Here is a 13161-nt window from a genome sequence, read left to right as displayed (position 1 = left end):
ACCCAACAGCAAAAACTCAGAACTGGATGGACTTGGTGATCAGCCATGCTTGGGACAATGCAGAGGGTGTCTAATGTAACTGGAATACCCAACAGTGGCAATCTAGCTACTTCCTCAACTTCCTACCACCCCAGGCTGGCCGTGGGGGGCTCAGTTTGCTAGGCTGTGATGGGTGGGAGTAATCAAGAGGGTCCATTTCCAGGATGCTTCAGGTTAAGATGCCATGTAGGTCAAATCTGAACACACCCAGAAAACCAAGAGACCAGCTCTCATGATGCAGAGATCCGACGGATGCCATGAGGGTAGCTATGGGGAAGCAGACACAGACCACTGTGAGGTGGGAGCCTAGAGAGGACCAGCACAAACAGCGAGCTGGATCCCGGCGTCAGAGAGGTCAAGGAGAGTCAAGAACTCAGGAGAACAATTAAGCGATGTGATGCGTAGGGAAATGACGTGATCATGAGCATCACTTGAGGGCGTTGAGCTGGCTGCCCTTGAGGACCGGCAGCGGGCACACACATTGGCCTCATTAGCTGAGTTTAGTTGACTTGATTGGGCACCGAGCATAGCCAGCAAGACCTCTGCCCCTACACTCACCTGTGCAGAGCTCCTGTGGTAAGGGGAGTAGTGGAGCGGCCCAGAGATGGCCGTGTCGTGAGGCAGGGCTGGATACTGGCTCTGCATTGGGTGAGGATGCTGGTTACCATAGCTCCCGTAGTTATAGCTTCCCGTGTACCTGAAAAGCAGCAAGCACAATGGATGTGAGTCACAGCAGAGAACAGTCAGCCTGACACTTTGAGAAAATCAACCTCGTCCCCCCACCACCGGTTGGCCCTGCTGTGGCGACTCTGAAACCCCAGGTTGGCTTTGCTTTCCCCTCAGCACTCTTGACAAGCTTGCACGCCAGGGGATGGAACCTGGCTCTGGGGGAAACCTCTCCTCCCTTGCGTCAAAAGCCCATTGCACACCCTGAAGTCAAACGGGGAGAAAAAAATTGCTTTGGACTTTGTGTCTCTGCATTCCTTGAACTTCCACTGGGCAGTGGAGGTGAAGAACCTGGGGAACTTGATGGCGAGAAAAAGCAGGTCAGAGACCCTGGTGCTGAGCCAGGCTCTGCTCAGTCTCGCACTGTGATCGGGACTTATTCATGGTCCTGTTTCTCACATCTGTGAAACGACACACAGGGTTATACTGGAACCACTCGTGACAGTCACGCCACGTGCATGCGGGGTCACACAAGCACACGGCCACTACTACCGTGACTGCATATTCTAACATGTCCTGGCAAAGAACTGAACCTGTGGCCACGTGAGTCTTTATTCTATCATCCTTGTAGGTTGAAAAAAGGGTGTGAAATACAATTCTAAGAGCACATTGTGATGATGTAGGGAAATATCTCGGGGAATAATGACTGCCCCGTGGAGATCCCGGGGCTCTAAGCCGTGGGGACACACTGACCTATAGGCCTGTGCACACCTTCAAGCCCTCTATCTTCTGCTGGACCACCTGTGTGGGAGTTGCCTGAGATGCCCCTGCGCTGCAGCCACTTTGTGGCTTCTCTGGCCTGTGAGCAGCTGCAGGTGAGGCCCCAGCACTGTGTGGTCCTTCTCAATGCTAAGAATGGTTTTGAGCCTCTGCTTGGGAAGCGAGGCATAGTCGCTGTCTCCTGACAGGCAGATCACGAGGCCAAGGGCAGCCCGAGTTCAGGTAAGGCTTCTGAACAGACGTGCAGGCCACGTATCCCGGCAGCACCCCCACCCGGGTCTGCATGCAACACGGGCTAAACTGTACTCTGATCTGAATCCTTCTGAAGTGAAATGCCAGCAGGTCACCTACCCGTGCTCCTCTCTGTGGGAGTAGACTGGTATCCTGTGTGTCACAGAGGAGGAAGGCATGTGGGCGCTCCTCATACAGGGCAGCTGTTGCGAGTTCTCAGCTGGGGACCCAGCGGCTGTTGTCACTGTATATGTTAGTGACCACGTGTATGACTGCATTGCTCCTACGGAGACAGATTGCATGGCACTGGTCACTAACGGTTGTGGCTTCCCACTGCTCCTAAGCTGAAAGCCAAAATCGTTCGTTACAAGGCACCCCCAGGTTCAGCTCCCCTGCAGCCCCTGGTCTAGCCGCAGAATTATTTTCTGTGCCCACACTGCTTCTGCTGCCCAGCATCCATACTCTTCCCTCACTACCCACTCAGTCTTCAGAGATGAATCCAGAGAAGCTGCCTGCTAACTCCAGGCTAGCTGGGGCCCCAGTGCATTGTGGGCGTCTGTGGTCCCTACTTCAATCTTCAGTTCCCCATTCTGGAAGGTACGAGATTTGAAGGTGTGAGGTTTGATGGATGCCCCCCCCCACCAGAGTGCAAATTCCGTGAGGCTAGGCATGTGTCAGTTTGTCCAACCTGCCACCTAGGATAGTGCCTGACTGTCCAGATACACTCAGTAAAGAGGAAGAAGAGGGACAGGAAAGACCAGAAGAGAGGAAGAAAAAGAATACAAGGCCTGGCACAGCGTGGCCCAGGCAGGCATCACAAATTAGCTTTCCATGTTCAACTCGGACTACTTTAAGCAATGTAAGCAGCTCACTCGACTGCAGCCCATCCCATGCCCACCACTAACTCTACCTGTTGCCTTAGTGCCTGAAACTGCTGAGGACCTGGGCCGGAGGGGAGGCTGACAAAGGTCCTCTAGAGGCACATTTTATACGACGGTTAGAATTTTTGTAAGAACAATTTAAAAGCTTGCTAAAAGCAGTAACCTCATTAGACAACTTAATTTCTGATAAATTTTAAAATGTTGAGAGCAGAAATAAAATCATTTCACAAGGTGTAAGGAACAGGATTCGGTGTTCTTTTTTGGGTACACAGAGAGCTGGAGAGCTGCTGCTTTTAAGGGGCTGGAGAAATGGCTCTGAGGTCGCGACTACCCTTTCAGTCTGCTCTCCCAAAAGGTCACATGACCACGCACAACCATCAGTGACTTCAGTCCCAGGAGAGCCATCTCCCTCTTCTGGTCTACATGCTACCAGGGGATCATGTGCTGCATACACACGCAGACAAGCAAAACACCCATCCACATAAAGTAAGATTAAAAATAAATTTTAAAGAAGATAAAGCAAAATCCTGTATTGTCTGCAGAAGCCCATTTCTACCTTAAAACTCTTACAGGAAGACAAAGAGTTTGCACATTAGAATTCAGCCTGCCCTTGCCCCAAAGCTTTGCTGATAGCACAGGGAAGGGTGGCAAGAGGGGGCAGAGCAGGTGGACTTGAGTTTTGTCATAGGGCACAGACCTGGCAAGGAGGAGCTGGGAGGAAGGAGGGAAGGAAACCCTACTGTAAATGTATTGTTTTATTACTGAAAGTGCTTGGCACTAAGAACTTATGTAAATCTGCAAACTCGGAATGCAGATAATACCGTTTTTAATAAAGTGGCAAAGATTTACTTCAAGAGCATGACAAGGAGGTCTGTTCTGTTGAGCATCTACCACAGCAAGGCTGTGGGCTAAGTGCTTCACAAACATCCTTAAATTAGAAATTGCTCCTAAGAGCTGTGCCAAGATCAGAGAGAAGACTCCGGAGATGAGCTGCACCTCAGTGACTGGATTAGATGTGCCTCCCTTCTCCGAGCCTGAGCCCTTCCTTAGGGGTGAGGAGAGGCTCCACTGGCAAAGCGCTTGCTGCACAAGTGGGAGGACCGGAGTTCAGATCTTTAGAATGGATGTAAAATGCTGGGAGCGGCTGTGCTTGTGACCCCAGGGAGGTGAGGACAGGAGGGTGCTCCAGGTTCACAGAGACCTTTCTTACAAACAAGGTAGAGCGTGACAGAGGAAGCTACCTCTGGCCCCGGCATGTGCAAGAATGCACAAATGCACCTGGGTGTACTCGTGAGCACTCGATTACGTACCCATGCACAGATAACAAAAGCATCACTTTCACGAGATTATTACACTCTTAAAATTTTACGTGTTTCCTTTTTTATTATTAAAATGTGCTGCTTCTGGGTGAGCAAGCTGATCATTTTTAAATTTTTGGTTTTAGTTTGTGTTTTCTATAATAAATGCATTTTGCTTTTGTGAAAAGAATTCATAAAAACGTAAACAGATTTACTAGGAGAGCTGTAATGAGAGGGAGTGAGAAGTCTGAGAGAATAAGGAGCCAGTCACAACAAGCAAGCGCTTAGCCCTTCAAGCCCCAGTACCCCAGGCAGTGGGCAAAGGCAGTGGCTATTCAGAGAGGGGCAGTCAGGAAGGCAGAGGGAATGCAGCAGAGGGGGCTTTGTCTGAGCCCCTGGTGCACAGCAACTGTTAATCCAGGTCTTCCTCCCCAGCATCAGGCCTGCCGAGGCACAGGTGTGCAGTAAACTTTGATTCCATTGAATCTGTTGTTGAAGGAGCCAATGCTACAAGGAACGGCAGTTATCAAACAGAGAGCTGGAACTCCTGGGAAAACAGGCCCCCTCGGTCTAGGGAACAAAACCTCTAAATGGCCAAGTGCCAGCATCTAATGCATCCACTCAGGCAGCCTTAAGCAGATTAACACCTACTGGCTTGGGTGAGAAGCAGTTTCTGTCCGGGGAGCAGAGACAGCAACCCCTGAGCGCCAGCTCTTGGGTGGGGACCTCCAGTGAGAAGCGCTGCACAGGCTGGGGCTCAAGGGACACTAATAAAGGCCAAGCTGACACAGCCCAAACGCTCGTCATTTGTTGGTTAAACAACAGGGCTTCCCTGTTGCCTGATTCCCATATTTCCTTCCTTAGCCTCCAGCCCCACACCACGCACACAACCCCATATGTTTAACGGTCTGAGGGTAGTGGTAGGGCTCCCGAACATTAAGGATTTTATAAAGATCCCCCCCCCAAGGGGCAGATGATGGCTGCTTTATAATGCCAACACCACGATAAGGGACCATTCTCTCCACAGCCGCAGGAGGACACTTTATAATGCCAACACCACGATAAGGGACCGTTTTCTCCACAGCCGCAGGAGGACACTTTCCCTCAAGGTTGTGTGGGTTTTGAATGGGGTCGCAAGCACAGGCACAAAGTGTGCTCGGAAAAGAAAGGTGGTCAATAATATCTTCACCCAACATAAAGTAGCATGTAACAACCCGCTTCCCACTCCCAGATCCCCGGAGAGCCATGGGTCAGCAGGGAAAGGGGACAATGCTGCTGCTTCCTGTCACGCAGCCTGCTGAAAGTAAGGAGCTTTCCAGCACTGCCGGGAGTCGAATCCACGTGTTAAGTAAGCACTGAATTACATCCCCAGCCCAGAAGTTGTGAGATTCTACCGAACACTTGTGTAAACTGCCTTTTCTCCAACTGTCCAGCTATACAGAATCACCGGACCTCTTCTCCCATCTGAAAAATCTGACCTAAGTCTTTGCTTGCAGTTTCTCAGGAATAAGCTCTGGTGAGTGTGTGGAGAATCTGGAACTCGATGCCCTAGACATTCGCCGCCAGTCACCTGCAGCTGATCAAACTTAAATTATCAAAACCAGGGCTGGAGAGATGGCTCAGAGGTTAAGAGCACTGACTGCTCTTCCAGAGTTCTTGAGTTCAATTCCCAGCAACCACATGGTGGCTCACAGCCATCTATAATGAGACCTGGCACCCCCTTCTGCCTTGCGGGCACACATGGAAGGAATGCTGTACACATAATAAATAAATATTTAAAAAAAATTATCAAAACCACAAGGGTTTTTATTTGAGGAGCTGTATCAATTGTGGTGGATTTTTGCCTGCTGTATGTGTGTGCACTATTTCCATGCACAGGGACTGAAGTTACAGAATGTCACGCGGGAGCTGGGGACCAAACCCAGAACCTCTGCCAGAGCATCCAACGTCTTCACCCCTAGCCATCTCTCCAGCCACGACAGACAATTTGCTTGTTTTTAATTACTATAATTACAAAAGTTCTACTTGGATAATGATACTTGTTTCCTGAGATACACTAAACAAACTTGTATTATATCATCCAAGATCGAGACAGAAGGATTATGTACAGAGATCTGCCTGTACCTCTATCCATATGCTTCTGGGCTGCCTCAGCCCTTGGGCTAGCTGTGTTTAAGGAGCGTGCCCACCGACATGGGAGGGAGCTGTGTTTAAGGAGCATGCCCACCGACATGGGAGGCCTTGCCTGTTTGAGTTGCTGCACTAATAGCTCCATGGTCAACACTGGATTGACCAAAGTGCCCAGGGGCAACAAATGAGTTCCCAGGAAGACATGCTGACTTCACCTCCTGGCACGCTCCCTGACTCCCATGCCACAGCCAGTCTTTACTACACCAAGCTACTTCTGCCTCTGACATGTCCACATGCCCCTCCCCAGCTCCTCTGTGGTCGAGCCCTTGTGACTGACAGATGCCAGCTCCTCAGAGAAGCACTCTCTGTGCACCGGCTGGGCAGAGCTCCATAGACTTGTTCACAACATACTGCTGTTTTGCTCCTGCCTCTCACAGCCATCTGGAGTTACACATTTACCTGGGACTTCACGTCTGTGTTAACTCTCACCCACCAAGGGGCAGCGGCCATATCTGCTTTGTTTTCACTTCTGTACCTCCAGGGCTGGGCACAGACTAAACACAGAACCCTGATTTATTGCACGAACAAATGAATAAAAGATGAACAAAGTCAAGATGTGATGGATGGAGTGAAATCAGCGCGTGGGAAACAATCTTTCTTTCTGCCCTGGTTCGCGTCCCCTAGTTCTGTTCCTTCAGTGAGGAGGAAGGGGCTGTGATGGAGGGGCCACTGTCAATGAGTCACCAGTGCCCATCATTGGGAGCCACCGGGCTGAGGCATCCCAGTCTTCCTAAGAACAAGCGGCTTTTGTCACTGGGGAAGTCGAAGGGTCAGTTATCTTTGGGACATCCTCAACTGCTGCGGAGAAAGTCCAGCTGGGCCGGCCAGATGTCCTATAGTCAGGGCACTTGTGAGGAATTCCCCTGTGTCACTGGGCGCCCTAACTTCCCAGTGATTGAGTTGGCTGGTTTTGTGTTGCAGGGAACCTGGGTGGGAAGCTGAAAACATGAGCTTAATCGTTAACTTTTATTGTCATTGCTAAAGGAGGGAACACTTAACATGACATCATAAATGGGGGTTTTAGAGCCCTTCGGTGGCCTGCCCAGACAGAGTCTGAGTGTAACATTTTGTTTCAAATGACATTAAAGAAATGCAGCCCGATGTCATGTTAAATGGACAGATCAATTAGGCACCACCTGCCATGCCCGGAGGCAGAAAAGAGCCCCCTCCCCTAGAGTTAAACTTTCTGAACTTTGCCTGACCAGGAGGGAGGCAGCAGGCCCACAGAGATCCAGGTGGGTGGATGGCGATAGGCTGGGCTTTGCCCAGTGGAAATGCTGGTGTGGACTCCCATACCAGCCACTTATGAGACGTCCACAGGCTTTAGTAAACGCACTCGACACTGGCCTTGACCTTCTCTCCCGACTCCCACCTTGTTTACAAATGATTGCACAGTTTTAAGATAAAATACATCTCTGTGTGGACATGGAACTAGACACAGATATGAATAAGTAGAGAAACTGTTTTCCTGGTGCATCGAAGGCCGCCACGAGGCTATACACCACTAACTGATACCTTGTGCTACATGAGCACACACGCTATGATCTGGTCATTGCTGAAAAGCGAACATGTGTCCATCCAGAAGACGACACTGGCTTGGTGAAGAGACTCTGGGATCTGCCTGACCGTGTCTCTTAACTCACCCTGATAATCGTTGATCAATGAAACCTGAACTTCTGGTCTGGCCTCTGCCTTGAGTCCTGTGATTACAGAGCTGTGCCGACATTGGCAGTTTATGCACTACTTGGAACTGAACCCCAGACTTCATTAACGTCAGTCAAACAAAGCATCTTACCAACTAAGCTACACTCACAGCCCTGACTCTGGGCTCCTCAGAGGAAATGGCAACATGGCTCAGTGGGAAGGGGACTGGCTGCTCAACTCCATGACCTGAATTTAATCCCTGAAACTCAAGTGGGAGGAGGATAAAATCAACTACCACACATTTCCATCTGACCTCTGTGAGTGCACACAATTCACACATACACATAAACAAACAAATGCAATTTTTTGTCTTTAGCTTTTTGGAAAGTAGATGGAATATAAAACAGCAATTTAATAAAACTACCTGGCACTAACCTCATACACTGAGTTACCTTTTTAAAGAGCACAATGGGTATGTTTTACTGGATTTATATAATCATTTTCTAAGTTATAATACTATTCAGTGAAAGTATGCACACGACCCCAAAGTTAAGAACTCTCCAATGCTACATTTATAGCATACACATGAAGCCATGCAGCTTCTTAGGAGATTATGTGTGTGTCTCTTCTAAGACCATGGCCCATTGCACATCAAGATCTGGTCTATAGATCCAGACTTGGTACTGGAGGAAAATAGTATAGATACTTTTATGTAGGATGACATTTTTAATGCCCTCTGGAGATACCTGAGAACAAAGCTGGAATGTGCCAGAATCTTCAAAGCTTACAATGTCTGAGGAGAGCCTGTTTCACATTTATACTTCCAAGAAGGTACTTTTATGACCTGCAGCACGTTGCACAGAAATCTCTCAACTCTTTTACGATATTCTTGTGGCCTTGGTGAATGTCACACCTGCCCCTACCTGGAGGCCTTCAAATCAAAGAAAGCCAGGCGGGCTCACGGGCAGGGTGACTCTGAGAGGCTCAAGTTAGGTTTCCCTGGATGCCCCTCACACCCTCCTGTTTCCCAACCACCCTGATCACACTGTTTGGGACGCAAAACTTCCCTGTGTGTTTCAGAACACAGGACAGCCACGACTCTGTGTTTGTCCTGGTGATGGCAGAACTGTTAGGAGCATGGCTCAGGGAAGTGGCTCAGGGCAGCTTGTTGCCCCACTGGAGACCCAGGGATGATGATAGAAAACTCCGACCAGGAAGGACCCCTGGGTGCTAGAGAGCTGTGAACAGCGCTGTCAGAAATGTTTGTGTTTTACCTTCACTCGTTCTCTTCCCAGGGAGTGCCCCAACTGCCTGTCTGAGGTTTGTTCAGCGGGGTTCCAGAGTTTCCAAGTGTCTGCAGGCACTTCCCATGAGCTCATCTGCTAAACTGTGAGAAGCTGCAGGCCTGTGGGTCTAAAGACCTGCTGCAATCTGGGGGAACCTGATACTGGGAGAATGGGCACTTCCAAATGGCTGTATTTAAAACGCTTTCCTTGTGACAGAATCCCCCGTCAACCCTGTGTACATGCATGCAGTGGGTTTCTGCTGGAATACAGACTTCCTTCCTTGGCAGCCCTGCAGTGTTAGTTCGCACCTTGATTGCGCTGTCTTCTATGATTCCTGTCTTTACTTCTCTCATCCCTGTGTGGCCTGTTGGTAGCAAGGCCACACCTAGCACTCAGCATCGGACTTGGCACCTTAAATAGATTGTATGTATGTATGTATGTATGTATGTATGTATGTATGTATGTATGTATGCGTGTATGTGCGTATGTATGTGTGCATGCATGTATGCATGCATGATGTAGTGCGTGTATGTATGCATGTATGTATGTGTGTATGTGTCTGCATGTGTGTATGCATATGTGTATGTATGCATGCATGTATGTGTGTTTGCGTGTATGTATGTATATGCATGTGTGCATGTGTGCATGTATGCATGTGTGTATGCATGTGTGTATGCATGCACGTATGCATGTATGCACACATGTACTCGCACTGCCCTTCTCTCACACACAACCTATGAAATAGGATTCTGTGCTGAAGATTTCCGATGCATGCTAAAAATACTGCCTCAGATGCTGATGAGAAGTCTGATGTCAGTCTGGGTCTCCTTTGGTGATTATCTGTTTTCTTTGGAGCTGGTAAGATCTTTCTAATTTTATTCAGTGGGTTTAGAGATGACTTCCACCCCTCAGCCCCATTTAGTCACCTCAGGATTCAAAGGAAGGACATGTTATCCTAGGTTTTATCTCCTTAGTGTTCTCTCTCTCTCCCACCTTCCTCTTCCCTCCCTTCCTCCTGAGTTGGCTGTCTTTCTCCCCTTTCTCACTTCCTCCCTTCCCTTCCTTCCTTTCCTCTCTTTTTTAATTGATCTATTTTTTAATTAAGAGCTCACTCTGTAGCCCCTCCCACCCACCCACCAGGCCTAGTATGGCTTCAAGCACTTAGCAATCCTCTTGCCTTACAGCCTCCTGAGTTCTGAGGTCACATGGGTGAGCCACCATGACCTGCTCTTTCTGGGAACACTTTCTTAAAGCGTGAACATTGGGCTGGGCACACGCCTGCACTCCCAGCACTCAGAGGCAAAGGCAGTAGGCTCACCACAAATTTGAGGCTAGCCTGGTTTATTCATAGGGAGTTCCAGGTCAGCAGGACTGCACAGTAAGATGCTGTCTCAGAATAACAACAGGCTGTAATTCCTGAACAGATTGGCTCTTCCTCTCAGCAGAGCCCACATACTCAACATTATCTCTTTGCATTGACTGTGCTATCAGGGAATCTCTTAGCTCATTCTTTTAATTCTCTTTCAGTTGTATTTTATTTCTCTTTAAGCAGCTGTTTCTTTGAAGATCTCTGACTCTCATGAGTATCTAATTCCCCCTTCCCACTGTGCAATGCTGTTTCCATTGACAGCAGTGCTATGGTATGTGTGTGTGTGTTATGTAAGTGTGTGTGCACATGTATGTGTGTGTGTCTGTGCATGCATGTGTGTGTGTTAAAAGCACCTTAACCTAAAATCAATTACACCTTTCAACTCAGTGCATTTGTACATCAGTTGGGTTGTACATCTACCGTCATAATCCATCCCCAGAGTTTCTGATCTTCCCAAACTGAAGCTCTGCCCTTCTGTCTCCCTGTCCCCTGCCTCTATCCTCTATTTTACTCAATGAATTTGATGACTTTAGGGCCCCCATACAGTGGAGTCAGACATTTGTCCTTCTAATGCCTAATTCATCTCACTTAGCACAATGACTTCAAGATTCATTCAGGTTATAATGTTATACTACAATGCCATTTCTTCTCAAATTAAGGCTAAAAATATTCCATAGTATACTATGCTTCTATCCATTCACCTTTCAATAGGCAAAGGACACAATGCGTCCTTTCCACTTTTGACTATTATCAATACTTTTATGAAAAGTGATATACAAATATCTGTTTGGGGTTCTTTCAGTTGTTTTAGACATGGGTGGGTACCTAGGCTTGGGTGATTCTCGGGCGTGGTTTGGCACATGAGAACACAGCATGTATCTTGTGCTATGGGTCGCTCATCAGAACAGCCTTCCAGTAGTGAGCTTGACAAGTCACACTCAGGGTGGCCCATGTGTGGCCCAGGACCAGCTCTGTTCACAACGGCTGCCTCACTCAGTTGTGCTGTGGCTTGACATGGCCTCCCGCCTGTTCACCTTCCCAGAAACATTGCTCAGGTTTGGGCTCACATTTCTGGTTTTCAAGAATGCCTGTATACTCCCATAACATTTTAATAATTCCAGTGGCTTACTTGGGGGAATAGAGATTTACCATATGTTCAATCTGCCCATCAGAGGCAGCGACATGTGGAAGACGTACTAATGAGTGATTTGAGACCCACCAGTCTTCCACACATTCCAAGATTCCCAAGTCTTGGTATCCCTCTGTCTTTTTAGGAAAACCGTTTTCCAGAAATCTCTTGCCTTCAGCATCTATCGGCCACCCAGTACTTTGGGGGCTCCCCTTACCTGTTGTGCTAAGGCCAGTGTACTCGGGGGATGGGTTGCTGGCGGGGGAGGATGGAGGCAGCACCTCCACAGCTGTGGCAGATTTTTCTGGAGAAAATGACGTCACTGGTGAGGGAGTGGGTGGGGCAGCCTCGGTCAAGATAATCTCTTCCTGGACTTCGGCTACAAGGGGAGAAAAGGTAAATTCTTAGATCCCAAGGTCAAGGCTGACTGCCTTCACAAACCACAGAACTGAAACACGCTTTCTAATCTAATCTGCGTGGCACTGCTCACTCCCTGCTCAAGTCCATCAGCGGTTTCCACACACACAAGGAAGATGGTGTGGGCTCCTCAGCACCTGACCCCCTCACCACAGCTGGCGTCTCCAGTGTGTGGAGTTAAGGAGACAAGACAAGACAGAAGTGAGCGTTTACGGCAGATGGCCAAGTCCCCACATCCCCACCCAAGGTTCTGCTCACCAGTGCTCCCCTCTCCCTTCATGGCTTGCATGAGCTCATTGGCCCGCTCCTGGCAGTGCAGAGACTCTAGCAGATAGAGCACGTAGTCGTCAAACATCAAGTGAATTAGGTGGAAAGACCCTGGGGAGGAAAGATCACATGGAGAAGGGAGTCAGACCACCTGTGCATTCCCCCACCTGGCGGACCGCACGGGACCGCACGCGCATGCTCAGGACCTCATTCCTTTCCTGCAGGATCTCCGCCCTTGTGGCTAGAGCGCTCTGTTCTTTGCCAATCTTCCCAGCCAGGCCCTTTCATACCCCTCCATGCGTATGGCACATGCCGGGCCACTTCCAAAGGTGCCTGCTCCTCCAGTTCCCGGCAGCCCCATCCTGGCCCCCACACTCCTCACTGCTCAGTGTCCATCAGCACTGACACTCATTTCCACTCTTTCTGAGGCAGATCCTTTAAGAGCGTGCACGGCAGGGAAGGAGCCTTTTAGTTCACTACCAGTGGACCTGATGTAATCCCAGGAGCAGAATTAAAATAGTAAAATTGCAAGAGTTATTTCCCTAAATGCTTTTTGAGACTTGTTTTGAAAAGGTACCGGGTGGGAAAGCAATGGGACTTTCAAGGAGTACTCCTCATTTTGAGTGTAGATAATTACAAAGGAAAGCGAATGGTTAAAGACCATCCCGTGTACCAATGTCTGGGTTCAACAGTCTCCGAGGTCTAAATCCACCCTGCACAGACGACATTGTGATGTCTGTGGTTCAGCCTACCCTGCCTAATTCTGTTAAAAGAAACAGAGTTAGATTGAGTGAGGGCTGTGTGGCAACATTGTATCAGCCTGTGTAGGTTACTGTGTTTAATCTGCATCTCAGCCACAGGAGGGAAATAGCAGTTTCTCCCAAAGGGAGAGCATGGGCCTTAGGAGTCACGGAAATATGCAAAGCCACTCAGGTAAGGGGCAGACCCACGGAAACATGCAACG

General features: G+C 48.9%; 1 protein-coding gene across 1 annotated transcript in view; it reads right to left on the bottom strand.

Annotated features, from left to right (window-relative positions):
- Positions 1–13161, bottom strand: part of Rfx4 (regulatory factor X4) — a 151209-nt gene that overhangs the window by 10275 nt on the left and 127773 nt on the right. Inside the window, exons 14-17 of the mRNA XM_005358245.2 lie at positions 12189–12308; positions 11731–11892; positions 1837–1999; positions 598–736 (exon numbers count right to left, since the gene is read on the bottom strand). Of these exons, the coding sequence (XP_005358302.1) occupies positions 598–736; positions 1837–1999; positions 11731–11892; positions 12189–12308 (584 nt within the window). The remainder of the gene's footprint in view (positions 1–597; positions 737–1836; positions 2000–11730; positions 11893–12188; positions 12309–13161) is intronic.

This window comes from Microtus ochrogaster, chromosome 24 (genome assembly GCF_000317375.1).
Source record: "Microtus ochrogaster isolate Prairie Vole_2 chromosome 24, MicOch1.0, whole genome shotgun sequence".
Classification (NCBI taxonomy): Eukaryota; Metazoa; Chordata; class Mammalia; order Rodentia; family Cricetidae; genus Microtus; species Microtus ochrogaster.
This window is presented reverse-complemented; position numbering and strand designations above follow the sequence as displayed.